The sequence below is a fragment of the Homarus americanus genome, unplaced genomic scaffold (genome assembly GCF_018991925.1).
Source record: "Homarus americanus isolate GMGI-L3 unplaced genomic scaffold, GMGI_Hamer_2.0 scaffold32929, whole genome shotgun sequence".
Lineage (NCBI taxonomy): Eukaryota > Metazoa > Arthropoda > Malacostraca > Decapoda > Nephropidae > Homarus > Homarus americanus.
Window position 1 is genome coordinate 4,035,746 of NW_024737097.1, and position 27,857 is coordinate 4,063,602.

General features: G+C 39.0%; 2 protein-coding genes across 3 annotated transcripts in view; one reads left to right on the forward strand and one right to left on the reverse strand.

Annotated features, from left to right (window-relative positions):
• LOC121873168 (branched-chain-amino-acid aminotransferase, cytosolic-like) overlaps positions 1-13,612 on the reverse strand; it is a 30,949-nt gene extending 17,337 nt beyond the window's left edge. The window contains exon 1 of one of the 2 annotated variants that reach the window (XM_042376495.1): positions 13,482-13,612. In XM_042376495.1, coding sequence (XP_042232429.1) covers positions 13,482-13,508 — 27 coding nt within the window. In that variant the 5' untranslated portion in view covers positions 13,509-13,612. Of the gene's footprint in view, positions 1-8,693; positions 8,806-13,481 lie in introns of those variants that run through there. The other variant, XM_042376494.1, reaches the window with a different exon arrangement.
• Positions 13,613-13,995: 383 nt separating this feature from the next.
• Positions 13,996-26,265, forward strand: LOC121873166 (vacuolar protein sorting-associated protein 53 homolog). The gene is made up of 19 exons (XM_042376492.1): positions 13,996-14,343; positions 14,666-14,851; positions 15,573-15,644; positions 15,918-16,060; positions 16,724-16,844; positions 17,324-17,469; positions 17,667-17,841; positions 18,062-18,175; positions 18,702-18,803; positions 18,979-19,139; positions 19,680-19,800; positions 19,952-20,137; positions 20,879-21,085; positions 21,434-21,624; positions 21,906-21,954; positions 22,077-22,181; positions 22,829-22,903; positions 23,073-23,162; positions 23,494-26,265. The coding sequence occupies exons 1-19, from the start codon at positions 14,266-14,268 to the stop codon at positions 23,761-23,763; spliced, it is 2,592 nt and encodes an 863-aa protein (XP_042232426.1). The 5' UTR covers positions 13,996-14,265; the 3' UTR covers positions 23,764-26,265.
• Positions 26,266-27,857: the final 1,592 nt, after the last annotated feature.

The following is a 27,857-nucleotide window of genomic DNA, read 5'->3' on the forward strand; positions in this document are numbered from 1 at the left end:
CTGGAGGGACCCCCCCCCCCCTAATATATATGCCCCAAGGACAACTTAGAATAACTTAGCTTAGCTTGGCTGAGACCGGCCTTCCCTAACCCCATGAACCTCTAAGGCAGCACTGTTACGGAAGACAAAAAAAACCCGTCTCCGCAAGGTGGATAGCCCACCTGCTGTTAACCTTCTCTTCTATTTCCCACTTCTGAACTTTACCTTGTACTATACCCTTCTTCCACTCTGAGCTACTGCTCTCTTCTCTCTGTATAACCAACCACCAACCTCAACACAGTCGCATTCGGATACTATTCTAGGAAGGAAGGAGCCGACAGCTCCTCCCCAGAGGGAGACCCCCCCCCCTCCCAGTTTAGAGTTCAATTTGTTCAGTTTACACTAACAGCCAGGACGTGACCAGAACTGTCGCTGAAGAGAAGAGACTCATTTTGTGTGCCGTGCCTTGTCGTGCATCCTCTTCCACCAACAGTATTCCATGTACTGCATCTTCACAGCATCATTACCAAGACTACTGTTATTTGTAACACACTACTGGATCACCTTAAAACCTTAAAAAAAATACATTGAAAGGTGACCAGAGTTCAAGAAGCTGATGGAGCAGTATGAAGAATTCACTGATAACACGTCAGCACTACAGCGGAGGAATCTTAACTCCCGAAAACTGGGACTTGCTGTGACAAACAAAGAGTTAAGGACATGAGAATGGAGGAAACTGCAGCGGGCATATTGGCCCATACTGGGCAGTCCCATTTACACCCAACCCCTATTGTTCATATGTCCATCCAACCTATGTTTGAAGCTACCCAGCGTATTCGAGTTAATGATGATGTTTGGTAACTTGTTAGTGAATCCTAGATGAGTATGTGGCCCCTGTTACCCCTATAAGGAATCGTATGTGGAAAAAAAAAACTCCCTTACTCCTGAAGAAAACAACATTATGGTGTGTCAAGTCAGGATATGCTGACACTGGGGTGACTAACCCAACTGTGGTGGAGTGAGGGAACATTCGGCAGATCTGAACACTGCCCAAACACGACTGTTGTTCTTTTGTTATATATTAAAAAAATAACATTAATAAAATCATTCAACAAAGGCATTGTGTAAGACATATACCACAAGGCTGCATTTGGTTGGAATTACTGAAGAAGAAATGGCATAATTTATCTCAAAACGCCTCTAAATTTGTAGTAGGCCTCAGCAATAACAATATCTGCTACCTTAACTAACAAAAGACCCTGGAAAAAAAACCTCCCTAACACTAATCATTTAACTACAAAAAAAAAAAACAATGTAACACTAATTGTCAGGCTATACACATAATTAACCTTTTTAGAACACTATAGGTGGTATTCTATGGTAATAAAACCTGTTCATTAAAGCCAAGTACTCTCTCTCTCTCTCTCTCTCTCTCTCAGGGGTCAGGGAGAACGCAGTAGCCTAATCAATACCTCTCAAAATGACCTCTACCGTTGCACTACCACCACACACACACACCAATACACTCCACAATCACATAAAACTCGACCTCCACTCCACCTCAACAAGATACAATAACCTTCACATCATCACCACGACCAACAGTGACACCCAGGAGGTCAGGCGGCATAATCAGGCACGACGGGGGGAGGCAACACTATCGTTAACTTTCAACATCCTCGTCAGTTTATCAATTGGGAATTTTATGGCGCGAGGATATGATAAGAGGTTTTTTAATATTTTTTTTTATTTTTTTTTTGTTATACTTGTAGTAGTAGATCTGTGTCAAGGATATTTTAGACCCCGGCAGTGGTTCTTAACCTTTTTTGAGTGACGGACCCCTTTGAGAATCTGGTGAAAGCTATGGACCCCCTTCCTAGAAAAATGCACATAAGCACAACTTTGCATGCAATGAATATACTTTATTTTATTGAAAATTCATTGTGTCATACAGTGTATGACATACACAAAGTATCGTGAATAAAAATGTTAAATTTTATGACCTTCATGGACCCCCTGAAGCCCATCCATGGACCCCTGGGGGATAAAATATGTTGAGGGGAATGTATTAGCACTACTTTATATGTTAGTTATGTAGACTATAAATTACCGTTCGGTGCAGACATTTGTTGGTCAGCTTTTCTTAGGCAACATATAACCCGTACACTTGTTTTATATATAATTTCGTTATTTTTCATAGAATTTTATGTTGTACTGAATATATACTTGTTATCTATTTATATAACGTGCATCTACATACAGATTTTTTACAACTTTGCGCGTTTACATGATATTACAAACCGCTCACAGTGATAACTTTACTTATCTGATATCATACTAATATTATTCACATCGGCTCATACGATTATCACACTTCAAAATGTTATCAGTATACGCTATAATCACGATAACTTATACCAGGACACCCAGTTTTAAGTTATTTCATGCATAACTACGCCGTAACCTTGTGAAAACCGCTTGTGTTACGTCACCTCATTATCAGAGCGGTATTTCCTTCAACTTGAATGGCAATGAACACAAGTGAATACACGGGTAGCAGGAATACATTAAATATAACTTACAATGACTGATAAAAACCCCGGGACACTTGACAATAGTATCTGAATGAACGTTATTTTCTTTATTAAATTTTCAGTAAAACATAAAAACACAGAGATAAACAAAAATAAATTACCGTATACACTTTAAATTCCCAGACTAGTTTTACTTCCTATGTGAATCGGTAATATATTTCAGTATACATTTGATTTAAACATTTAAGTCCTAAAGGGTTAAATTGGAGTCAAAGGGTTAAACCGTAGTCTTTAAAACGTTATATCATCCTTTAAGGGTTAAACCACCATCGTCAAAGGGTTAAGGTCATATACCTAACCTAATCTCTTGAGACACCACTAAGGACTTGTTCATTGCAGAAATCAATATTACATAACAGCTCGCTCCCTCAAGTCCGCGCGTGCGTGTGTGTGTGCGCGTGTGTGTGTGTAGTTGACGTACGAGTATACATATGAATACTTTCCCCATATAGCTTAGCTTTATATACAATTCATTACCCTTTGGATTAAATTCATAAATAAAGAAATATTTTTCGTGTTAATTGAAATATAAATATAGTATCCACCTGTAAGATCATTTTCCCAATTGTCTTTAAATAACGTGTCAATCAATCACGTGTCAGTAAATTAAAAGGATTTAGTGTATAAATTAACCTAGAATCCGTATTGAAGGATTTTAGTCGATGAAGCGTAATTATAAAGCCAATTAACACAGGTGAGGTACAGGTAAGGGCGTTTGTAGTCTATTTTAATTTTTTTTACATTCTTTGTATTGCCGCCTCTGATACCCCGCCCTCTCCACCCGTACCTTCCGGCTCACAACACCGCCCTTGCTGCCACTGACTCAAGATACACGTAAATAAACCAGGTATGAATCACATGAAGAATAGCCCCCCCCTTCCAAGTTTATTTCACCTGGGGGGGGGGTAGGTTAACGTATCAGGTGAAATGTAAAAGCTAGAGTGGGTATTGTTTAGGTAATAGGAGAAATTGCACGTAACCCTGAGAGGTGGTGAGGATCTGGTATAAGGCAGGGATAACTGACCACCGGGAGGAAGTGTTGCCAAGGTCATGTGGGTTTTATTTTATCTGATCTAACCTAGCGTAACCTAACCTGATCTAACCTAGCGTAACCTAACCTGATCTAACCTAACGTAACCTAACCTGATATAACCTATCGTAATCTAACCTAACTTCTTTTTAGATTTTTTCTTATTATCTGATTGGTCGACACTTTTAACCTTTCTGATGGTGTTGTATTGTTTTGTGTAGAAAGACGGGGAGGAAATAGTCTGTCAGGAAATGGTACAAAGACCAACCCTAACCTACTCCCCTAACCTCACCAGACCTACCCTAACCTCACCAGACCTACTCCCCGAACCTCACCAGACCTACCCTAACCTACTCCCCTAACCTCACCAGACCTACCCTAACCTACTCCCCTAACCTCACCAGACCTACCCTAACCTCCTCCCTAACCTCACCAGACCTACCCTAACCTAACCTACCCCCCTAACCTCACCAGACCTACCCCTAACCTACCTCCCCCTAACCTCACCAGACCTAACCCTCCCTAACCTAGACCTACCCCTAACCTACCCCCTAACCTCACCAGACCTAACCTACTCCCCTAACCTCACCAGACCTACCAGACCTACCCCTACTCCCCTAACCTCACCAGACCTACCCTAACCTACTCCCTAACCTCACCAGACCTACAACCAACCTCACAGACCTACCCCTACTCCTACCTCCACTAGACCCACCCTAACCTACAACCAGACCTACCCTAACCTACTCCCCTAACCTCACCAGACCTACCCCTACCCTACCCTACCCCTAACCTCACCAGACCTGACCTAACCTCACCAGACCTACCCTCACCTCCCTACCAGACCTACCTAACCTACTCCCTAACCTCCCCAGACCTACCTAACCTACCAGACCTACTAACCTACCTAACCTCTACCAGACCTGTAACCCTCACCAGACCTACTCTAACCTACTCCCCCACCAGACCTACCTACTAACCACCAGACCTACCTAACCCTAACCTCACTCCCTAAACCTCACCAGACCTACCCTAACCTACTCCCCTAACCTCACCAGACCTACCCTACCCTACTCCCCTAACCTCACCAGACCTACCCTACCCTACTCCCCTAACCTCACCAGACCTACCCTACCCTAACTTAACCTAACCCACCTTAACTTTTAGGGTGGTTAATCGTCAATTGAAATAATGTGAGGGTGTCTAATCAACAGGTGGTCCCAATTTAATTACTTTCACCTGACTTGTCTCCACATCGTCTGAGTCCCCTTCAGCGTATAGGGGTAGAGTCCTAGGCTTTCCTTACTAAGAACACAGCGGTGGCCAGCTCTGCACTTAACAGCTTTCACTTCCGCAACAGGTACAGTCCCCTTCACTAGAACGTTTACAGGGGCTTGTCAGGTTAGGTTAGAGACTATTCAGCTTGGAGTCTTAGGCTTTTTTTGGGTGGGATTTTTTTTTTTTTTTTGCTTTGATCTCGGAATCTGGGATTTTTTTGGCTTAAAGTCCATAAATCTGGGTTTTTCCTTTAACAAACCATCATCTAAAGTAACGCTTATAAGACTAGTGTAGTGACTATATTTCGTAAAGAAAGAAAATCAATAAACTTAATAAAATCTCGTACTGAACCTAATTAACACCTCAGGAAGAAGACGACTCGTGATATCAACGTGATCCTGTCAATAACACACACACACACACACACACACACACACTTAAGACAGTGATGTAATACTGATGTAATACTGTTGACATTCCACACACAGGTAACCGCTACTACATTATCTCCTCTTTTGTTTATTATTATTTTGTTACTGAATATTACCTATCCAATCAACTTCTCACCTTGGGGAATATCCTTATTAGTTAGAATTAAATATTGTATTACGGAGGTTCATCCCAGTTAAGTCGTGTGTGTGTTCAAGAGCCAAGGTCATGCGAAGGTCATGGCACGAAGGTGCCAGCGATCACTTGTTTCACCTAAAGATTAACCAAGCTAACCTAACCTAATCCATCAAATAGTGGTTGGGTGGTTCATCTTCATGTGAAATAAACTGGAGAGAGAATCTTCATGCGATCCAAAATATTTATATCAACTATGAAATCCTGCGGTAGTAGTAGTAAAATGTCCGCCCAATGAACTTATACTGTACTTACCGATAAAATAAAGTTCAAAGGTTATAACGCTCACATCGTTTAACAACTGTCTTCTGAGGCACGGATAGTACAGATAATTGCTAAAGTTCATTTCCTTAATCTTAAATACTGGACGCACCAATATTTGTTGGACATATGACGTCACGCGCTCTTATCTAACTAACCAATCACAGCCCCTCCCCCCCAGGGGACGCTCAGTAGCCAGGCATTGGATTAACCGTAAATTTAACTTTTTTTTTTTACGGAGATTAGCCCACCCGGACACAGGTCACTGACCCACATCGAGGCCTGGGGGGCGAAAATGTAATAAATAATACAATAATAATAATAATTAATAATAATAATAATAATTAATAATAATAATAATAATTAATAATAATAATAATAATTGCCATAATAATTCATAATAAATAAAATTTATGATAAAACAAACAAAAATATAATAATAAAATAATGATGATAATAATACAGTAACTGTAATAATAATAATAATTTTAATAATAAAGAACTATAAATACAAAAATTAAAAAAAGATCAAAAGTGAGAAACGATATATGTATGTTGTGTTGTCAATGGTAAGAGAATCAATTGAGACCCTGCAATTGTGTGTAAATGAAGCAGAAAGTCAGATCAGCAACCTGGGACTTGGTCACAATTTCGTGACGCCTATGGCAGCAATGTCTACCATTAGACAACACATTATGGTTCCAATATCTTCCCAGGCAGTAGTACCTCCCTGTTTGTTAGCTGCCTACTACCTACAAAACTATTGTGTTCCCCCAATTATTAGGTTTTATAAAATCAGTCTCATATTTGTTACTCTAAGCGATTATGTCCTTAGTTTTTCTCTTCAGGATAGAAGTAAATACTGTACTCAGTTCAGCGTTTTATTCCTAATTATTACGTTCAAGAGTTTATTCATATTTCTTTATGTTCAATTACTGCGTTCATCCTTTTCCATTCCAAGTTAGTCTTCTCCAACACCTCTTGAAAGATAAAACCACTTGATCCAGTTATTTCCACCAGTCGTGAGGTAGATAGATTTAAAAGTTTGCTTGAATATTTCTCAAAGCAAAAGCAAAAAAAATGTTTAATATACTGTAAAAGACCACCAGGCTGCATCAAATTATCTTCTCGGTTAGTGGGAGCGCACGTATGTGTGTGTTTCGTAAGACGCATTTGGATAAAAGTATAAACATATTTTATTTTGGTGTCCTCTGCTGACAAACGTGGATGGATGACGATACCGCGGGAGTGTCAAAGAAAACGGGACCGCATTATTTTTTAGTATTTTTGTTTTTAATTTATTATATACATCTATCATTTTGTTCTATTCAGGTAATTAATTATATATATTTATAGTGCTCATTATTGTGCATTATTAACGCCATGAACTAATTTATCACTTTATTTTCCATATAACCAAAATCTAATTCAATATACGTACAACTTTGTTCTTAAACTATGTGAGTAAATAATAATAATAAAATATCACTATAACTGATCAATAAACAGCAAAGTTATTGTTTTTGTTCGGGGCATGATGAGAAACAGTACAGCAGTAACGGGATATTGGTTTTACCCTGAGCCAACATTCTTAAAGGTTGGCCAGCAGGATGTTCCTTGTCTGTCAAGATTTAAGAATACACCTATGTAGTGAACTTAATTGAACTAGATGCTTTCCCTTGGTAACTGTTAAGAACAAAAAATAACAGGATATTGGATATTTTGAAAGACTTTATGCCTTAACCCCTTAAGTACAATGACAACCCCTCGAGTATGAAGATTTAACCCCTTTAACACAAACCCATGAGTACAATGACTGCATGATGATGTGATGTCTTATGAGTAATGTCCTCATATTCAATAGGATTACTGTCTGGTGATAAGTGAATCCATCTTAAACGACTGAATTATTTTCCTGTTTTCTTCTTTTTTCCAAGAGGTCTGAGGCATATCTTTCCTGCCCCTCCCTATGTTATTTGTCTACCTTTTCTCAGTTTATACACACCGACTTAAGTCTGTTCTATTATGGTTAGTATAAAGCCATTAATGGCATTCTATCGACTATTGTAAGTTTGACCAGATTGTATTAATTAACCTGAGAAACCACACGATTTTTTGTTTTGATTTTATAAAGCATCGAGCATATTTCCTTACAACGCCAGCTGCAGTTTCCTTAATTCTTATCATTTCTGAATATGTGGTGACTAGTGTAAAGGTAGAGTAGATAACATTCACGTGATGATTGAAACATGACCCGGAAAGCCTTGATAAGTGAGGAGGAAACGCTATCAGCTTACGCCCCGCCAGGGCAGACGGCAGCTTGTTCGCCTTGCAGTCAACACAGGTGAGTTCCGCGTGCTGTCTCAACCTACGATCAATACATCCCTCCCTCAGTTTATTTTGCCCTAATTCTGCTCTCTCTTCCACTCTGGTATAACTTAACGTGCGTGTGCATCAAAGAAAATGTACATATTAGAGAAGTAAATTATGCTTCAACTGCAGTATTGAAAAAATAGAAATGCATTAAACGCAACACACGCTTACAGCATAATGACGTAAGCCACACCCACGGCCCGTGATTGGTGGACTGGGGAGGCTGGTTTGTGACGTCAGGGTCTCATGATGGTCGGGGCTTGCCGCCGTATATTCAAGTCATCAAAATTACATTAACTTATGAGAGAAATATACCAAAATTCATGTTCAGATAACCCTCGATTGACTATGTCTAAGGAAAATAAATCAGATAGTATTGTTTACTAACATTAAAAATGAGTTTTAAACATTACCGGCATCGATTTCAGTTCTCAGCTCAGCTGATTCCAAAGCGCGCGCTTTTATTACCCAAACTCATTGTTTTATCGCACGAGTTGTTGATAAAACTACAATTAATACATTCAGCAGTACCAAGTAATACATTAAACACTTACTCGTTCTCCTTTTATGTTTTTCCACGTAATATTATTTGAAATCCTCGCACCGAAACTTGCGTACGTCCTCACTGTCGCCATCATCAATGCACACTGAGTTGCTGAAAATCCAGACGGTAACTCGGTGAGCCTGGGTGAGGCCCGTCACCCGGCCTCCCAAGATGGCCAAAACCCCCCTTGACCCCCCAGCCTGAGGCGAGGACGAGACTGGTCGTGCAGGGTGGCGGAGGGGTGAGGGGGAGGGAGGTGTTCATCGGTGCAAATGACTCAGATAATTGCATCACACAGTCACACGAGAACAGTTAGTTGAAAAGACGTAAATTTCTGCCTCAGTAAAATTATTACACACCTCACCGTTACAGATTTTCGATGTTCTTGTGTTTTCAACGGATGCTTTCAAGGGTAGCATCTCGTGATGTCTCGTGCGACGTCACTAGTATACAACAGGAGACAACCCAAACAATGTCCTGCCCTCAAAAAAAATGGAAACAGGCAAACAAGCTCATTACCTGCACACCTTCCAAAGTTTGGCTTTAGTGGATATCATGACGAATAGGAAACCCAGCTTATTTCACCTATGATTAAACACGCTAATGCTTAGGTTAGGTTATATTAGTAGGTCAGGTTTGGTTAGATTATGTTCAATTAAGGTAGTTTAGGTCATTTTAGATTGAGTTCAGTTACGTTAGCATTAGGGTGTTTAATCATCAGGTGAAATAAGCGGGTGTTCCTAACGTTGCTCTTACGCCATAAGAGTGATTTCAACAGGAAATATAACTAATAATGGTCAATTTACACGAATTTTCAAGGAATATTCATATGCTCAATTTCCATCCTGTTTTATTTTTGTTTTTGTAAATCTGATTGTTTCAAACTGTATTACCTTTTACTTTATTTTGTACTTTTATCCTCTTCGCCACTGATCTCGGCTCTTCAGCCGCTTGGGCGGTCGCTCTTTCGCACTATTGGCAAGTACTAGGCATGAATTAGCTGACATAAATCTCATCTTGAACTTCATTTGGAATAAACTAACTCAGGACGAATATAAGGAAACACTTCTTCACACATAGGAAACAGTTTAACAGCTCAAATCATCTTAACCATGGAAAGTTACTCCTTTCTCTCTTATTTTATGTTGTCATGATGTGCATCCATAGGCAGCATATTCAGGCATTTTGTAGGTCCGCAGTCAATCGAATGGAGCAGTGGTGTCCGTAGATCCAAAATTCTGCAGAAAAATTAGGAGACCTCTGGGAGTCTGGGCCTAACACCGTCTACAAAAGAAAACAAATTTGATGCGTGATGACGTGATCCATCATGGCCACTGAGGCGTTTCCGGATTTTAATTAGAGCTTTAAAATGGGTCAAACAATTTACGGATACCTTGAATATCTTGCGTGTAATGGAAAAAAAACTAAGATCAGATATATTAAATGATAAATATTTTTTTTATTCAGTATCGCGACATTATCTTCATCAAAAACACTTCAAAGTGGATGTAATATTTTGAGGCAAAACCTAACGAAAAAAAAATAATCTTAGGTGGAATTTAACGAATTTATATACAGAATTACACACATTTACTAGTATATTACATTAATTTATTTATAATTATTATTTTTTGAAGACTTTAACGGAAATATTAACTTGTACTTCCGTTAATTGTTAGTCACTTTATCGCAAAACTAACTTAACCTAACCTTTCCTAATCTAACTTATCCTAACCTTAAACATAATTTATCCTGACCTAACATAAACTAACCTAGCTAACCCTAGTCTAACTTCAACCACCAAACCAATAACATTCCGTAAAGTCAAGCATATCATTCAGCACTTTTTCCCCTGATATCACTGTTTATCAGCAAGATACAGTACCTAGTTCTTGCTGATACAAAACCGATTACTTACCGATTGTTCTGTTATATTTTTTTACCATTGCAATAAATAAAGTAAATGCATTTATTTATGTTATAAATACTAAATAAGTAAGAGATTATTTATTTGTTTATTATTTATATTTATGGAATTTGGTTGTAAGGATAGTGTTCTTTGATTCTGTGGAAATATTCACACTGCTAGACTTTTTTTTTCTTTACGGGAATTAGCCTGTAGTGGCTCCTCTCCCCTACAACTCCCAACTGAGCTCCGGCCGTGCGCCTGCCAGCCAATCAGCGTACAGCCAGCTACGCCGAGAGACTAGGTCTATGCAGTGGACGTAGGGGTACGATCGCCGACCTAGTCTCGACCTTCAACTTCCAGCTCAGGATCAGAGAGTTTCACACCTTATGCTTTCTCTCCCGTGATTGGCTCTTGCGCTACGAGCGCCTCAAATCGTGAGGTTTCTAAATCACATAAATACGGGCCCGGCTGGCAAAAAAAAAAAACTAAACTTATCCAACCACTAATCAAAACCTACAATCCTCCCAAAACAAAAACTTAATATACCCGACCTTTCTAACAACCCCCTTCGACCCCCCTTTAAAAAATGTACATTTAACTCAATACAACTATTCATTAACCACACAAATCAAATCACCCCTAAGAAATCCTACTACACCATAAATCAACCTAACTACCTCCAAAGCCCCTCTCTCCCCAAAACCCAAATTCCTCCCAACAACTCACCATACCTGACCTTACTAATATCCTCCTTCCTCCCCACTATATTGACTCACACAACAACCCTCTAAGCAATCCTAATTTCAGCACAAATCAACATACCACCTCCACAACCAACCCCAAACACAACACCCCCCCCCCAGACAAAGCCTTACATAAATACTACAACTCTCTAGAACCAAATCAAACATACCCGACCTCTGTGACATCCACTCTCAATAAAATCGACCTAACTCAACATTGAAACCAATCAACCTATATCTCATCCTCATCTCCGTTCATAATTTGAGAAAAGCTCAAATCTGTCTCCTGCTATTACTAAAAACTCTCCTACGATACGTTCATCCTTCCTTACTACGAACACTTTCACATTTCAAGTTCAAAGATTTAAAACTCTTCCTCCAACTCGCTCCGTTCCTCTTTGACATAGCTCAAAGACTTTACCTTCATCTTTCTCCAAACAACCCTACGACTAGCTACATTTCCATTTTCACCTTCATTGTTACTTTGACCGTGTGTGGCCTGTGCGTCCGTCCACCTGCGCTTCTCTGCTTGCGCCACCGCCGTGGCGGGGCGGTTCTTCCTCCGCTTTGCCAACACTGCCTGAGCTAAGACGACAACCAGAGCACCCGCGTTGGACCTTTGCCTACCCGATCCTGCTCCCGCCCTCCCTCTGCCTCGTCCTGAATGTGAGTGTTACACCTACAGGGCACATTGCCTGCCCCCTCACGCAAGCGGTGTTTAGCCACTGCACCTATTCTCTCCTTCTAAAATTCACTTCAATCCTCCCTGTATCCTTCCCCTGAACCTCTTTCCCCCCTGTCACTAGCTTTTATTCATTCATTCATTCGGGGAGGTCATTCTACACTCGGCTACCGGACCAGCAACATCTCTCTCCAGCGCCTCACCACCCAGCTTCCTCAGAAACCTCCTCGCCCTACAGGACCTCTGAGCAAGCTACTCCTCACCTAGTAACTCCTTAGCACTGCACTGTACAACAATATATATATACAGAAAACGCATTGTGAGTTTCTATTCTACCTCATTCCTGAGTGTGAGATATCTACATGTACGTACGTTTGTGTGCCCATACAAAGAGAAAATAGACAACTACAGATAATTGACAACTGGCCTCATACAGTACGCTACAAGTCCACCCGGGCACAGGTCAAACGACCCACAACGGAGCCTGGGGGGGCGAAAAAAAAAGAACGGAAAGAAATTGTAAATATAGAAAAAAAAGGTTATACTGTATTAATCTACACCACGAAGATGCCGGAAAACCAGTTTTTAAAGTGAGACAGATTGTAAGAGCATGGAAACACGGAAGAATGCAGAGCATTCCACAGTTTGGCTGTGTGAGGAAAGAAGGAGGTACTATAACGGGTTATTCTAGTGTGACCGACATCCACAGAGAAACGGTGGGCACCGCGGGCAAGACGTGTGTTACGAACCCACGGCCTTGCCGGCGGTACACAGGATGCCAAATCCACTGAACATTGCCCGTTAAAGTACCTGTAAAAGAGAGAGAGTGAAGCAACATTGTGGCGAAGAGAAAGGGAAGAGAGGTTGTCGACTAAAGGAGGCGAGCCACCCCAGATATGAGAGCAGCACTCCAAGTTAGGACTGACTGACTGATTGATTGACTGACTTACTGACTGCTACTGTACTTCTGACTGGCCTGATCTGACGCTGTTTGTGAAGATAATAATTACTTGAATCTGTTATATGATTGATTGAACTCGTGGGTTGAATTGTAAAAATGAAGTGCTGTTACTATGGAAAATATACTTAGTTATGTCCAATGCTTAACAGATAGCCCCTACATGATACCCAGTACTTGCCAACAGGTGTAATAGAGAAAATAAGTAAGTATTATGGTAGGTGTGAAGGATAGGTTATTTGGCTACAATGAAAATTATGTAGCGGGTGTAAACTTATACACGAGGCTATCCCTAATAAATGCTTCATTCGCATTAGTACTTGACGGGTTTCTCGAGCTTACACAATACTATCTATACATACTGTACTCCGACTGTCTGTACTGTATAACATATATTTACGGAGAGTTATAGGTTGGGAGAGTAAGGGGGTGGGGGTCATCCTTTAATATTAATATGAAGGGAAAATGTTGGTCAAAGTATTGTACATGGTCAATTGAACACTCACTTGTCTCATCAAGATCTTATTCATCATTTCACCACTTATGAGTTTATTAGACGTTCTGGAAGTTGGTTTGTTCGTTGTTACCGGTACTTGGCTATGCAGCGTTACTTCAGGAGAGAAGAAAACCTGCCATGAGGATCACACTCAACTACTCCCTCCCTCTTCCCTCTCTCTAGTGTCACGCGTTTGCAATGGAGTGTATTTTATAACTAATATATTTCAATTAATCCATTTTATCACATATAAATATGTTGTATAAATCTAATAAATTATTGGATTAATATATATTTGTTGTGAACTTGAAATTATATTTATGGTTCTTGTACATACGAATGTTCAGGTAAACACAGGGCCACTACAAAATGCTTAACGTTAAAATAAGACCACGAACAAAAACGAGAATCCTATTTAGTTTACAGTCAGCTCATACAAACCAAGATAACCAAGTATATCTTTATATAGATAGATATAATAGAATATTATTAATTATAAATTGACTAAATTAAGATTGTCTATCACTAAAAAAGAATAATAATGGTTTAAGCAAAGCTGTTCGTGGTCCGTATTTAACTTCGGTAGTTTTGCCGTCGTGTCAACAACAACAGCAAGTGCTGAGAAAAAGAGGGGGAAGAAAAACGAAACAGGACGAATAGATCGATAAATTAGAAGAAAATAAACAGAAGCCTAGTTTGAGAAGATACCAAGGGAGAAACACTCCAAGTTGACATTGCAATAAGAAGAGAATCGTTGATAGACGGAGAAGTTGAGAGGTGTGGCGGGCGGGCTGATGGAGGCTGACAACATCACAGAAGTGGAGAAGCTAAACCTGGATTTCCCACCAGAAGTAGTCCAAGCTATACAAGAGGTAAGGTTTAGCCGCGATCTGTTATTACCGGCGGTAGTGTAGATAAAGTTTATGTTCAACTGCATACGGTTTTAAACGATATTTTGACATGTATATAATTGTATTTATTATTGAAGAAAATACACTTGTAATGAAAAACAATATGTGTAATACTTAATGACAGTATTGCAGGTTAACCAATAACTTCAGAAAATTCCTCTATAGAATAAAAATTCTTAACTCAAAAAATCCCATTTGAGTATTTGTAAGAATGAATATATTTTAATGATAACTACATTATACAAGCTGTAGACCACATTATATTATATACTTATGTTTCCAGATTTTGCCCAGTGATGACCCGTTTGATGCACCAGACTTTAATACTGTGGAGTACATCAACACACGGTTCCCAGCTGAACAATCTCTACATCATATTGACGATGTATTGGAGGAGATGAGACTGAAAATTACATCCACTGACGATCATATCAGGACAGTTGTTAGGTCTCTCACTAATGTTGATCAAGTGAGTATTTTAATAAGACAATAATCATAGAGTAAGACTGGGCTGTTGGAGAAAATAAAAAGTTTCCATACAATAGTGGGTACCTAAGACATATTTTGAAAGAAAGTGTTGTTCCTTTTATTCAAGTTAACTACAACCTTACACCATATATGACTAAAAATGGGTCCTACTCCGGCTGAGTTATCTTACACATACATTTACACTGTTATTATAGTAAACCTTCAGTAATAGCTGCTTGGTCAAGAAAAACTGTAAGTGAAATAGTCAGAACTTAGGGAATGGTTACACCAATGTGAAGAATTTGACTCCATTTGTTAGATAACTATTGGAAGGTGTACAGTACTAAAATGTAAGAACACTGCTCTGTACTCTTACTAACCTTGGTAGATGCTAATAGAATGAATATTGACCCCAGAAATGGCACAATATTTGTTAGATTATTGTGCCAACACAAAATTTAAAAAATATTATGTGGTGGTCATGGTTTACGTATAGGGGATCACTCCATCCACTTTAAACCTCTTAATGTAGAGTATAAAGCGTAAGTATGTACCGTGGTGTGACTCTTGGTGATTTCACGAATATATCACTAACACTCGGATTCATTTTGGGTCACTGGAATATGCACACTAGTTAGTACAGTAGGAGAAAACAGAAGCATTCAGGTTTAGCAGGAATAAGGTGATGGTGCTGTAGACTCTTCACATTCTCTGTATTTCAGGATGGACGAACGTCGTTACTCAATGCCCAGGAAGCCATCACTGAGCTTTTTTTACGCTTTCAAGACATCAAGGTATGGACGACAATATAGTATATACAGTTTGTTTGTCAATATAATTGGACCTAAGTTTACACAGTGGTTACATCCTTGATAAACAGTGTTGTGTAAACAATTGATCATAATCCAAAATATGCTTTCTTGATGAAGATTTTACTGTACAGTATATGTCACTTTTAACTGATGTGGTTGGATGTGATTGGCTATTAGTGTAGTGTGTGAGTCTTAGGGTCTTTTATATAATGGTTACCATTGTATCAATATGTTTACTAAGACTTGGTGTTGCAGGAGAAGGCGGGTGAGTCAGAGCAGCGAGTGAAGGAGATCACCCGAGACATCAAGCAGCTGGACACAGCCAAGAGGAACCTCACTACTTCTATCACCACACTGAACCACCTGCAGATGTTAGTGGAGGGCGTCCAGAAGTTACAGTGAGTAGTATTGTCATCATAATCATATAGAAAGTAGCGGTGTATGTAAATATGTGGAGAGCAAGGTGTTCAAGAATTCTTAGTTGAAGTAGCATAGGGAATTCAAACTTATTTTATGCAGTATTGAAGGCTATGTCAGTTGGGAAGTTGGATAAGTTAAACTTTCAGTCACCAATGTTTCTTTGGTGAATTTTCTTCACTGGATAAATGTATGGAAATCTTTCATTGCTTTTAAGACTCATGTAGACTGTAAAAGGAACATTCCTTATCCAACATCCCCAGAGATGATGTGAGTTTTCATGTACAGTATTGGGCAAATCCTTAAAAACTTCCTTGAGGATTTTAGTGTAAATAAATCCCACCTTTTTCAGACTTGAGTTCCCAAGCCTTGTAAGACCTGTACCTCCTTGCATTATATGTTCTTCCCAAATCTTATACCCTAATTATTGTCAAACAGAATTGATGAGAAAATGAGACACTGTTTGGATTATGTGCTTGACTTTATCAGACAGCAGTAATAATAGGAGATCATTTTAATAAGACGATATGAAGAACAGAACAAGAGGAACTCCTTGCTTATCTCACCTGATGATTAAATAACCTAATGTTAAGTGGAGGAGTCTTAGGTTCGTGAGATTCAGTGATATTTAATCCCACTTACAGGGCTCTAAAGGTCCGTCGAGAGTATGGGGAGATTGCCACATTGCTCCAGGGGGTGATGAACGTGCTGGACCATCTCAACCGATACAAGCACATTCCCCAGGTTGCTGACTTAAATCGCCAGGTGGGTGTTTGTAGCTCGCCAGGTGGATGTTTGTAGCTTGCCAGGTGGATGTTTGTAGCTCGCCAGGTGGGTGTTTGTAGCTTGCCAGGTGGGTTTGTAGCTCACCAGGTGGGTGTTTGTAGCTTGCCAGGTGGGTGTTGTAGCTTGCTATCTGTCTCTTCATTTTTTCAGCTAATGTATCACTTAGAAAATGGTGTCTTAAGCATAAACCTATTAAGAGAAAGCATTTTCTATTTAAGGGAAGATATATCCCGAATAAAATAATTGTCTGAGTGTAGAAGGTTATCTGTCTGTCAATTAGATAGGCAGTAAAACAGTTAATCAGTCTGACATAATCATTCAGTCAGTCTTGTAGATAAACAGTTAGTCATTCAGTCAATTAGGCAGACTTGGGAAAATATAAGGGAAGAACGTCATATTGTTCAATGTTTCTAGCTGAATGATTTGTCTCTCCTGTACAAAATATTACTTCTTCACAGATTGAACAGATAAGGAGTGAACTGGAGAAACAAATTTTGGACGATTTTCACCAAGCCTTTCACGGCCCCAATGCCAGGCGTTTTGCTCCCACCAAAGAGCTTGCGGAAGCTTGTCTAGTCGTCTCCGAGTTGGACCCTAAAGTCAAGTAAGTTGTCGTGGCACTGTCTCGGCACGCAGGAAACTATATACTGTATTGTACTCCCATGGTCAATGTACGCTGTATACCTACATCAGTACCTTGTCCATATTTATGCTAAACTGTATAACTTCATAGTCTATATACACGCCCATCCAAATGCAAGTATAAATGACCGATGCCTTTATAAATTTAATCACTTCCAGGCGAACCATCATAGAGGATGTAGTGAAGACACAGTTGGCTGAGTATGAGGTGCTGTTTGCCGGTGGTGAGAGTGACGCCTGGCTCACCAAAGTGGACTTGAGACGTAAATGGTTCCTGAAAACTGCTGTAGAATTTGAGAAAACTTTAGCAGCGATGTTTCCTCCATCTTGGCAGGTATGAAATATATACAATACGTCTTTGGTCACGTGGATTTGAATACTGTATTTGTGTTTATCTGTTCATCTTAATCTCAGAAATAAATGACTCCCACAAATGAAGGTAATGTTTCTCTTGTAATATAATCATTAATATAATCTTCACAAAAATAAGTAAGGTAGTGTGTATTAATTTTGTTGAGACACACTATACAGTATATGTGTGTGTCCTGTTTTAGGTGCCAGCACGTTTAGCACTTTCCTTCTGTGAGGTGACCAGATCCCAGTTATCTCGGGCCATGGAGCTGAGAACCCAAGACATTGATGTTGGAACTCTCCTTCATGCTCACAAGGTGGGTATTTTTGTGTGTTGGAACTGATAGTTTATGGTTTAATTCTGAACAGTAATTTTTAACCCTTAAGTGACAGCAAGGAACATGAAACTTCCACTAATGATGGCTGCCGTCCTTACAACTATCTTTCACCGATGATGGTCACTGTTTAAGGGTTAATACTTGTAACAATTCATAAGGCTGATTGAATTCATGCAGTTGTCTGTTGTTCATTTTATGTTTACTGAACGATTAAGTTGTTAGTATACAGTATTGACTCTATCCAGGAACAGGAATCTGATAAGAGTTAACAGTGGGATTAAATTTGTTATGCTTCATATAACCATCAAGGGATGCATTGTGTACAAGAATCATGACCACATGATCAAATTCAAGTCTGTTTTCTTGTATGTTTTTATAACCAGTAGCTCGTATGAAGATCTTACTGGCCAGCTGCTCTCTTAGATGTCTAGTGAATGTATAGGGTGTGATTCTGTATATCTGATAAGGTGTTCAGGTATAACTGTGTCTGTTTTCTATTGTACAGGTGATGTCCGAGTTGGAGAGCCTCTTGGTGAGAAAATATGCAGGGTTCCAGATATATGACCGAACTCCTCGCTCCTCCATATCAACTAACCCCTTCCTGGAGGTAAGATATTGATGTAGGTGATAGCATGTGCGTTCGTGTTGTATATTATAAGGAAAATATTATTATGTGCCATACAGAGGCTTATGGATATTCACCTGCCCAGCCTTCCATCTTTCTGTTCATCCATTAGTGCATGTGTAGGTACTTCCATCATTAAATTATTAAATATTTTCAGGATGAACAGTCTCACAAAAATGAACAGTCGGCCAATCCAATCAATACGAACCCATTTGTGGAGAGTGAAGCTCCAGGAGAGACAATTGTGTCCCCCTTCCATGGAGCTGTCTGCCGATGCTTCCAGCCATACCTCAGGGTCTACATAGATAATGTTGACAAGTAAGACTTTCTTTTGTGAGAGTAAACTAAGGATGAGAGGAGTAATTTTAGAGAAAGTCGGACGAATTATGGATAAAAATTTATGTTAAAGAACTTAGTTGAACTGTCATTAGAGAAAGGGAAGGACTTGTCTTAGAGTAAATGGAAAATAAGGTTTAGGAAGTGGGTAATTAAAATGTACAGGATGAATGTACAGTCCGTCACAGCATAATTGACTTTTTTTTTTAATATTCTGAATGTCTTTAATTATTTCACAGGTCATTAATTAACACTCATTACTCGAATTTTTAAATTGTGAACCCAGATCCTTAATCAGCATGTTAAGCAGTACCTTTGTAAGAAATTTGAACAAAATCCATTATATGACCTCAAGTGCCAAAACACATTATTAAGTTCAGGCATATTTTTGACATTAAAGGAACACTAATATTGGCCAACATTTTAAAATTACAGTAATTCAGCAGTGTGCAGGTCATTTAGATCAGTGTGTCATGGTTATTTTCTTTTGTCCTGATATTGTATTTTCTCGTTCTTCAACAGGCGTCTTAATGATCAAATAGAGAAGTTTGCCAGTGAAATGAGAAATTATAAGTTTGAACACATTGATGCTGAGGAGTCTAATGTTGTTCCATACTGTGGAGAGCTCTTCACTATATACAAGGTAAATACTTTTATTGGCAGGTTTTTAAATCATTTAACTGTGTCTAGTTATCCATTTTACAACTTAGTGACTTTCACATTGGGTACTATTAAGATGTTATATTTAATGTTTTTGAAATATGATGTAAAATATACCGTACGTTATATTACAGAATGTGTTGGTCGAGTTCTTACGCTTAGGACCTGGAGAGGGTCTTGGGGGATTGGTGGAGGTACTTCAGAAACACCTGCGGGAGTTTTGTACGAAGGTGGTGCGAGCAGCGCTTCCAAAAGTTGGGGCCAATATCCCCATGCCTAAGGACATTAACATGAAGGAGCTGACAGCCGTTCTGGCACAGGTAAACCCACATAGAATCTGTTGTAATGGCTGATGTTTGTGTACCTCTTTGCTTCTCTCTTACTTTTATAAGGGCTGGATTAAAGGGTTTGTCAATTTAATCCCTTCACTACAGGGATGTCACTTAATATTTTATTCAGTTCAGAGGCAACCACATACACAAGGGGTTAAAGAAACAGTGGTATATTATCATTACTTTGGGATCTCTCTTGGTGGAAGAATAGAACCTTTCAACCAGCATTAATGGGATATTGTTAATCAATAACATACAGTAATTCCAGTGTTTATTTAAATATGCAATAACACTCAAATGAGGGAAGCAATATTCAGATTAGCAATGAAGCATCCTTGATTTTGTTCACATTGGCACAACACTTCAGTAATGTTAGGTGTTTCAACTTTAGCACTGATGGGGCTAAGGTAAACAGAATATAATCAAGTGGTGATGGTAGGAAGGAGAAAGGAAGACTTAGAAGGAGATGAAAGGATGGGGTGAAGGACATACTAGAGTAGATGTGAAGGGTTTGGATATCCAGGAAGCCACTGTGTGCATGAAGAAGCTTTTAGTAGGATGCTGGTTCTCTAAAGGTTTGTTCCATCACTAACAAAAACACCTGATAATGTACAGTAATTTAATTTTAACTACTGAGGGATATTATTAAACTGTGTCCTTTTGAAAGTGATATAATGTTGTTATTTTTAGGAAGTGTGCTTGATTCTAGATGACAAATGATGCTTCCAGGTGCAGACACTGTGGCGTGAGGGTGACCATCCCAAGTTAGGGGATGATGATGTCCGTCGAGTGTGTTCAGTGCTGGTGTCTGCCGAATACTGCGAAGAGATGACTGGGCGATTAGAAGCTAAACTGAAAGAAAAAAGTCACCCATCACTTGTACCTTCCATCAGTCTTACCCAGGAACAAGATCTCTTCCATGCAGTCTTAGCACAGGTCAGTGGATTTTCTCGACAGTACTTCCCTTCAAATGGTCCTTAGCATCCCGGTCATGAGCCGTGTGAGTCACGTGATCCAAGAGTGATTATTATACGTGGGGTTTCAGGATCATTCACTCATCTTTATCCTGTCCTTTGAGATTTTTATACCTCATGCCCCTCTAACACACAAGTGGAGGAGGATAGAAGGTACTAGATGGGTCGGAATTGTATTTAGTCAGAGGAAATAAATATTATCCATTGTAGAATGTTGTCTAGGTAATGACATATGAGAAAAATTTTATTGTTGATCCACTGCACCGTTGACATACAGACACCTCAACGATAAAATCTCTGAATGTTGCAGTGTATTGCTCTTCTTGTGACTCATGTGGAGAGCCTGTGTGATCCAGCTCTCACCTCCATGACCAAAGTGAACTGGATGATGGAACAGACTGGTGATCAGAGCCCGTACGTGACAGCCATCTCTCAACACATCACTGCCTCTGTACCACTAGTCAGGCACAACCTTCACACGTCTCGTAAATACTTCACCAGGTGTGTAGTTTTAATTAATCTTCTTAGTATTTACAGTAGTCACCATAACCCACATAACAAGATGGATGTTTCCCCACCCCTCCAAAAAATGCAATACAGTTTTATTTCCCTTACTGAACGTTCCACAGATATCATTCAATGTTTAATCTTCTCTCCTGGTTTTTAGTAATCCATTTCAACCTCAATGATAAACTTTTCCGTCGTGTGATCATTGTTTCCTTCTGATAATTATTGTACATTTCTCCTACAGTAGTGAGGTAAACTATTGTTCTCTCTTACAGGTTTTGTGACAAGTTAGCGGCTGCGATCCTCAACAAGTTCGTGCAGCAGGTAAGTTTTCAGAATGTTGTGTGTACAGTATATGAATATTCAAGTTTCTATCAGTAGTGGTTACTTTCATGACTATTTAATAAAAAAGAATTGTTACTAAAGGTTTGGCACATTATATGCAGGTGTACAAGTGCCGTCCCATCAGTGGCGTGGGGTGTGAGCAGCTGCTGTTAGACTGCCATGCTCTCAAGGCTGTCATGCTTCAGCTGCCGGTTGTTGCCTCACAAGTAAGGAATTAAAACTCATTGTCAATATTTAGTTTTGTAGTTGTTTGTTTAATTCTGACTACAGTTAGTATAATAAAATTCTTGTGTTGTGTAAAGCTCAAGAAGATAAACACCTCCAAAGGTCTCCAATACCATAGAGGACTGAATATGTTCCTGTGCTGGGTAATGTTAGTACAGTGTAGCTCCTGTTGTCTGGTGTCGGTGTGGGAGCCATCCATAGTGATTAAAACCCTTTACATTTATCTGCAACCTCCCGATAATACGACGTTGGAACATATACTTTAATAACTTGCTTGTCATATCTTTCAACACCAGCCTCACACATCACTCCAAGACCATATTTTTCACTCATTAACAAAAATGAATCTCTGACTTTAATGTCCTTGATTTCTCCTTAGTTGTAGAAAAATATACCAATTTTTATGAACCTCTTTCACATGTAAGAGATATCCTGATTTGGCACTTATCTGTCTCTATAGTTCTTACCCCCCAGTGGGGTCTGTTAACAGGCTCTAAGTCTATAAATATCCAATGCAGAGGAGTTGAAATTTTTAGATTCTACATTAGGCTAAAGGGGCAAAGTGAGTACAGTATACTGTTTGATGTGCTAATTGATGACCAAGAAATTCATTATGGCTTTATGGCAGGTACGACGTGATCCTCCTCAAACATACACCAGAATGGTGGTCCGAGGCATGGCAAGGGCTGAACTGGTACTGCAGGTGGGTAGAGAATCTGTTACTGATGAAACATAGCAATGTGTCGAGAATTTACTGCTTAGGGAATTTTTACTGTGTTGTATATGTATAACTGCTATCAATGCTTTTGTAGATTATGTATAGACAATTGAGGTATTCAGGTTTAAAGTTATTACTTGAAATTGTTTTATAGGTCGTGATGGGGGAGTACGCAACACACAGTGACCTCATTGATAAGTTTAACCGTCTTCTGCCTGATGCCACCATTGCAGATTTCCAGAAGGTGAGGACTGTATTACCTGAATTTGATAACACACTTATCAGCACTTATTGTCCTAGGAGACATTTGTATTTACTGCTTATAGACAGTGAGCAAGTTGTGTGTGTGTGTTGCTACTTGTTCTAATACTTGTACTTTCTATTTACTTTCTTCATGTGTCTTTAATTTCTCTTTCCTGAGGCTCCTGAGTCCTTACATCTGACCCAACACAAAAAGAAGAATGTAGAAAAGAAAATAGATAGAGGAGATAGTGTATTCAAAATTGTTTTTCTCAATTAAGTTAATGTGAAATATCAGCAGATTAATATGGTATGTGTGTGTTGTCACTTTACAGGTGTTGGAGATGAGAGGGGTAAAGGATCGAGCCTCAGTGCTGGAGATGTACCGCCAGCGCACCACCGGTTCCTCGACAAACTCTCCTCATCGTAATGCAGGAGTCACGGGTGGCGGCAGTCAGCCACCTGCTCCCGCCGCCCAGCACCCCATTAGCCAGACCTCACCCACAGCCGGCATGAACCCCACATCTGCTCCGAGCCCAGAACACGAGATGAGCAAGATCGCCCGCCTCGAAAGGATGTTAAAGTCCCGAAGACTCATATCCTAAAAACAGCCAAAAAGATAACCTCACGTCTGTTCCGTTACATTCCAAAATGTTGATAAACCATTTTGTATATACCTATTGTACAGTATATTGTACGTATCAGCTCGGAAATTTATCTCTTTTTTCATATTTATTGGGACCTATTGTTGAATTTAAAACATATCAACAATGTGAACATCAATCGACAGAAAATCGTTGGATCTTATATTGCCTTGAGAAAGAGTTGATTATATTTGAACTTATGTTTATTATGAATTTTTAGCCAGAGGAAAATACTAAGAGAGTTTGGTAATAGTTGACAAGAACAAGTGAGGGAGACTGTAACGAGCTTGTATGATAAAGGGGGCTTCTCTAGGTTTCATATTTAATAATAATAATATTTTAATGTATATACTGTACTGTATTTATTTATTATTTTCATTACCTGTACTATTTCATTTAACTAACCAGTAAATATCTTATGATAAATAATCATCAGAAGGGAAAAAATATTTATGCACGTTTCTTCAGCATCACACAGCCATGATAAGTGATAAGTGAATGCTTGTATTTGCAGTAATGTGACCCAGTACAGTGGAGTCAGTAGATAGGAATACTGTATAGAAGTCTTGTCAAGGTGGCCTAAGGTTAAGGCTCTTGTGATGGTTAGTTTAGATTAGGTTTTAGTTACAGTTAGATTGGGTTAGCTTATGTCAGGTTTAGTTTAGGTTAGATTATGTGATGTTATTTCAGGTTTAGGTTAGGCTAGGCTTAGATTAGATTAAAAACATATTCCAGTCCTGTTTATAGTGAGCCTCCAGAGATCTATTTTACCTCAAGTGTCAACCAGAGGGAATCACTCATTGTGTTTTTGGACAGTTTCCTTAATCCAAAAATTAAATAAAATGGTTGCCACTTTTATTTAGAGGGGAGGGAGAGGGTGGTGACATTGGTGCAAACACAGCATTTAATTTGCTTGCTTTAAAATGTTTTCAGCTGATATTTTGGCTTTAGATCAAAGATAAAACAAATAAAATGGAAGGTTGGTTATAACATTGCCTAAAAAAAATATCTTAAAAATATACAGTAGCTAAAACAACTATCTGTGTATACTTTGTGGGAAACAATATGAGACCATGGACGATAAATTTTGGTATATGAGGGCTGTCACTAGTCACACGTAAAATTTTGGACCATATCGACCCCCACCTGCACTGATAGTTATTTTAGCTACTGTACACTTCATATATATTACTGTATAATGTTACAGAATTTGTTATGTAATATTTTAATAGGTGGAACTGTGATACTTTCTTTTAAATAAACCTTGGTTGAGGCTGGATTACATATGTACAGTACTGTAATAAGAATGGTAACCAACAAGGTGTGAATTTGTACACTGTCACTGTTTTACCAACCATGTTATTTAATCTTAACCCTTTGAGGCCTGGAGGGTTAGATAATCATCCTCAAAGGGTTAAACTATTGTCCTAAAAGAGTTAAGCTGTCATCATCCTCAAAGGGTTAAGCTATCGCCCTAAAAGTTAAGCTGTCATCATCATCAAAGGGTTATACTATTGTCCTTAAAGAGTTAAGCTGTCATCATCATCAGAGGGTTATACTATTGTCCTTAAAGAGTTAAGCTGTCATCATCATCAGAGGGTTATACTATCGTCATCAAAAAGTTCTGAAAGGGTTAAGTATTTGCAGGTTGCCACGGCCAGCACAGAAAAGTTTTAGGCTAGCACGATGGGAATGCTTAACTGTTTGCTTCATCATATGTAAGTTCCTCAAACAACAGTTGTTATCATCTACCACACACAGCTGATCTTCCATCTCTAAACTTTTTAAATAAATTTGCTTATTTTCATTCCCCATATTACAAGCTGTACAGTACTGTATGGCTGTCTACTGTCCCGCCAACAGTCATTACTTAACACTGAGGGCCGGGCAGCCACACCATCATGGTCATGGTGCAGCCTCGCCACACATTGAGTCACTATCACTCTAAACTGTTTATACTTTTATTGCAATAATATGTTCTCAGTAATATAGAAACACCAGGGGTTTTTCTTCACTAAATTGAAGGATTTTAATTCATCCAAGATGTGTTAAATTTTTTTCTAAGTTAATTTTTTTTTAATTGTGATGAACAATATATTCTAAATTCTGAGAACCCTTTTACAATTTTCTATATCAAATAATAGAAGAGTCATATAAAACAGAATGACATTGAAAAAACCTGGAGAAATAATCACAAAGACACGCACTACATCCATGAGTGTACTGCTGGGGAGAGTTGAGAAGTGTGGCTGCCAGATGGATGAAGCAGATATAAACTTACTTTGGTTGGCCCAATAAATATATTGTTCATACACACTTGTACAGTACACATATTATTTGTTCATACACTTATTATTTGTGATGTAAGGGATAGTGTCATGTTTTTTAATACTGTATAGTATGCACTATGTACTGTTCAGTATTTATATAGAGAATAATAAACTGTCTTGTAAGTATATCATACACTGTCTTCTGTACTTACTGTATTTTAACCTTGAGCTGTTAGGACTTTAGGTGGTGGTATGTTAGTCAGGGGTCACTGCCCCTAACCTCTTATTTCACAATAGACCCTCCCAGCCTTTGCCAACCACATGTTTTCCCAACTGCAGGAAAGTTCTAGGATGTTACTGTACAGTATAATGTTCATATGAGAGGAACACTGAGGGTTTTCTGTGTATTTTGTACTCAGTGTATGAGTCTTTATCTACAGTGGTTGAGGCATAAGCTGATGTTTCTCTTCTTTGAAGGCTGTATCAGCCATAATATGAGACAATGTGTTCACAAATATTGCTGATTATAAATTATTTTATAGATTTTGGTTTTATAATTTTTCTTAGGGTAGGCAGGTAGTCTATGATTACCTCAAGGAGTTGCATCCTTGCTTTGCCATCTGTTCTCACCTTGATAGGAAGGGCATCAAATCATAAAACTTTTCTTCGACATGCCTGATAGTAACTAGCTCACCAGAGATCTGCCCATCCCCTGGTATCTGCTGAACTTTCTGGTCAGGTGTGCTTAGGCAGGGCCCAGCATCAGGGTATGTGTAGGGGAGGAAGGGGAGACATAAAATTTTTGTTTTCCCAACAGCTGTCATCTAGTGTATGAAGCTAACCTATACAAGCATGGAAACTGGCCAGGAAATGTTGATGGTGCTTGGTAATAACTGTGTGACCACGACTCAATGAAGGATAGCCAACAAAGCCTTCAGATGCTTATCCATGTTTTCCTATACCAAGAAAGTTTTTTAATTTCTTGTCAGACTGTAAACCCTCTATAGTAGGTCAGATAAACGTGGCTATTTACCTGCCAATATTATCTGATACAGTGTAGGAAGGTTGTCAGTCTTGCAGACATATACATCAAGAATATCAGAGAATATAATTATCTCCAAATATTATTACAATTAAATATGGTAAAAATTAACAACACATTAGGATTAGCCCGCCCAACCACATTTACCTCAGCTTGGATCTATCTTATATACTGTAATATATTGGCGAATTGGAAATGGCATTACATCCATCACAAACAAAAGTGCATTAATTCCTTCAAAAATTACAATTGTCATATCTGCCACGTCCAGCTGAATTACTTAAACTTTCTTACATGTGGATAAATATACTCATATTTAATATAATTATCGTAAATTATTAGGTAAATTATGTTTAATTACTGAGAAATATGGCCTCGTTTCAACAGGGGTTCAGGGGTTTGGTATTGGGTTCATACTTGTCGACTCGAGTATTCGGGTTCAGAGGAGTCGGTGTTTGAACTCGTGGGGTTTGGTATTGGGTTCATACTTGTCGACTCGAGTATTCGGGTTCAGAGGAGTCGGTGTTTGAACTCGTGGGGTTTGGTATTGGGTTCATACTTGTCGACTCGAGTATTCGGGTTCAGAGGAGTCGGTGTTTGAACTCGTGGTGTGTATGGCGGCGTTTACGGTGGCGGGAAGAATTGAATTAACAGTAACAGGAGGAATTAACAGCGTTATTTGAAGGTGACAGTGACAAGTGAAGGTGACAGTGACAAGTGAAGGTGACAGTGACAAGTGAAGG

Excerpts from the sequence above, each read along its gene's own strand:
- LOC121873166 (XM_042376492.1), top strand. The coding sequence starts at position 14,266 with ATGGAGGCTGACAACATCACAGAAGTGGAGAAGCTAAACCTGGATTTC. Across the intron at positions 15,645-15,917 it reads TACGCTTTCAAGACATCAAG|GAGAAGGCGGGTGAGTCAGA; the intron begins GTATGGACGACA and ends TTGGTGTTGCAG. Across the intron at positions 17,470-17,666 it reads GAGTTGGACCCTAAAGTCAA|GCGAACCATCATAGAGGATG; the intron begins GTAAGTTGTCGT and ends AATCACTTCCAG.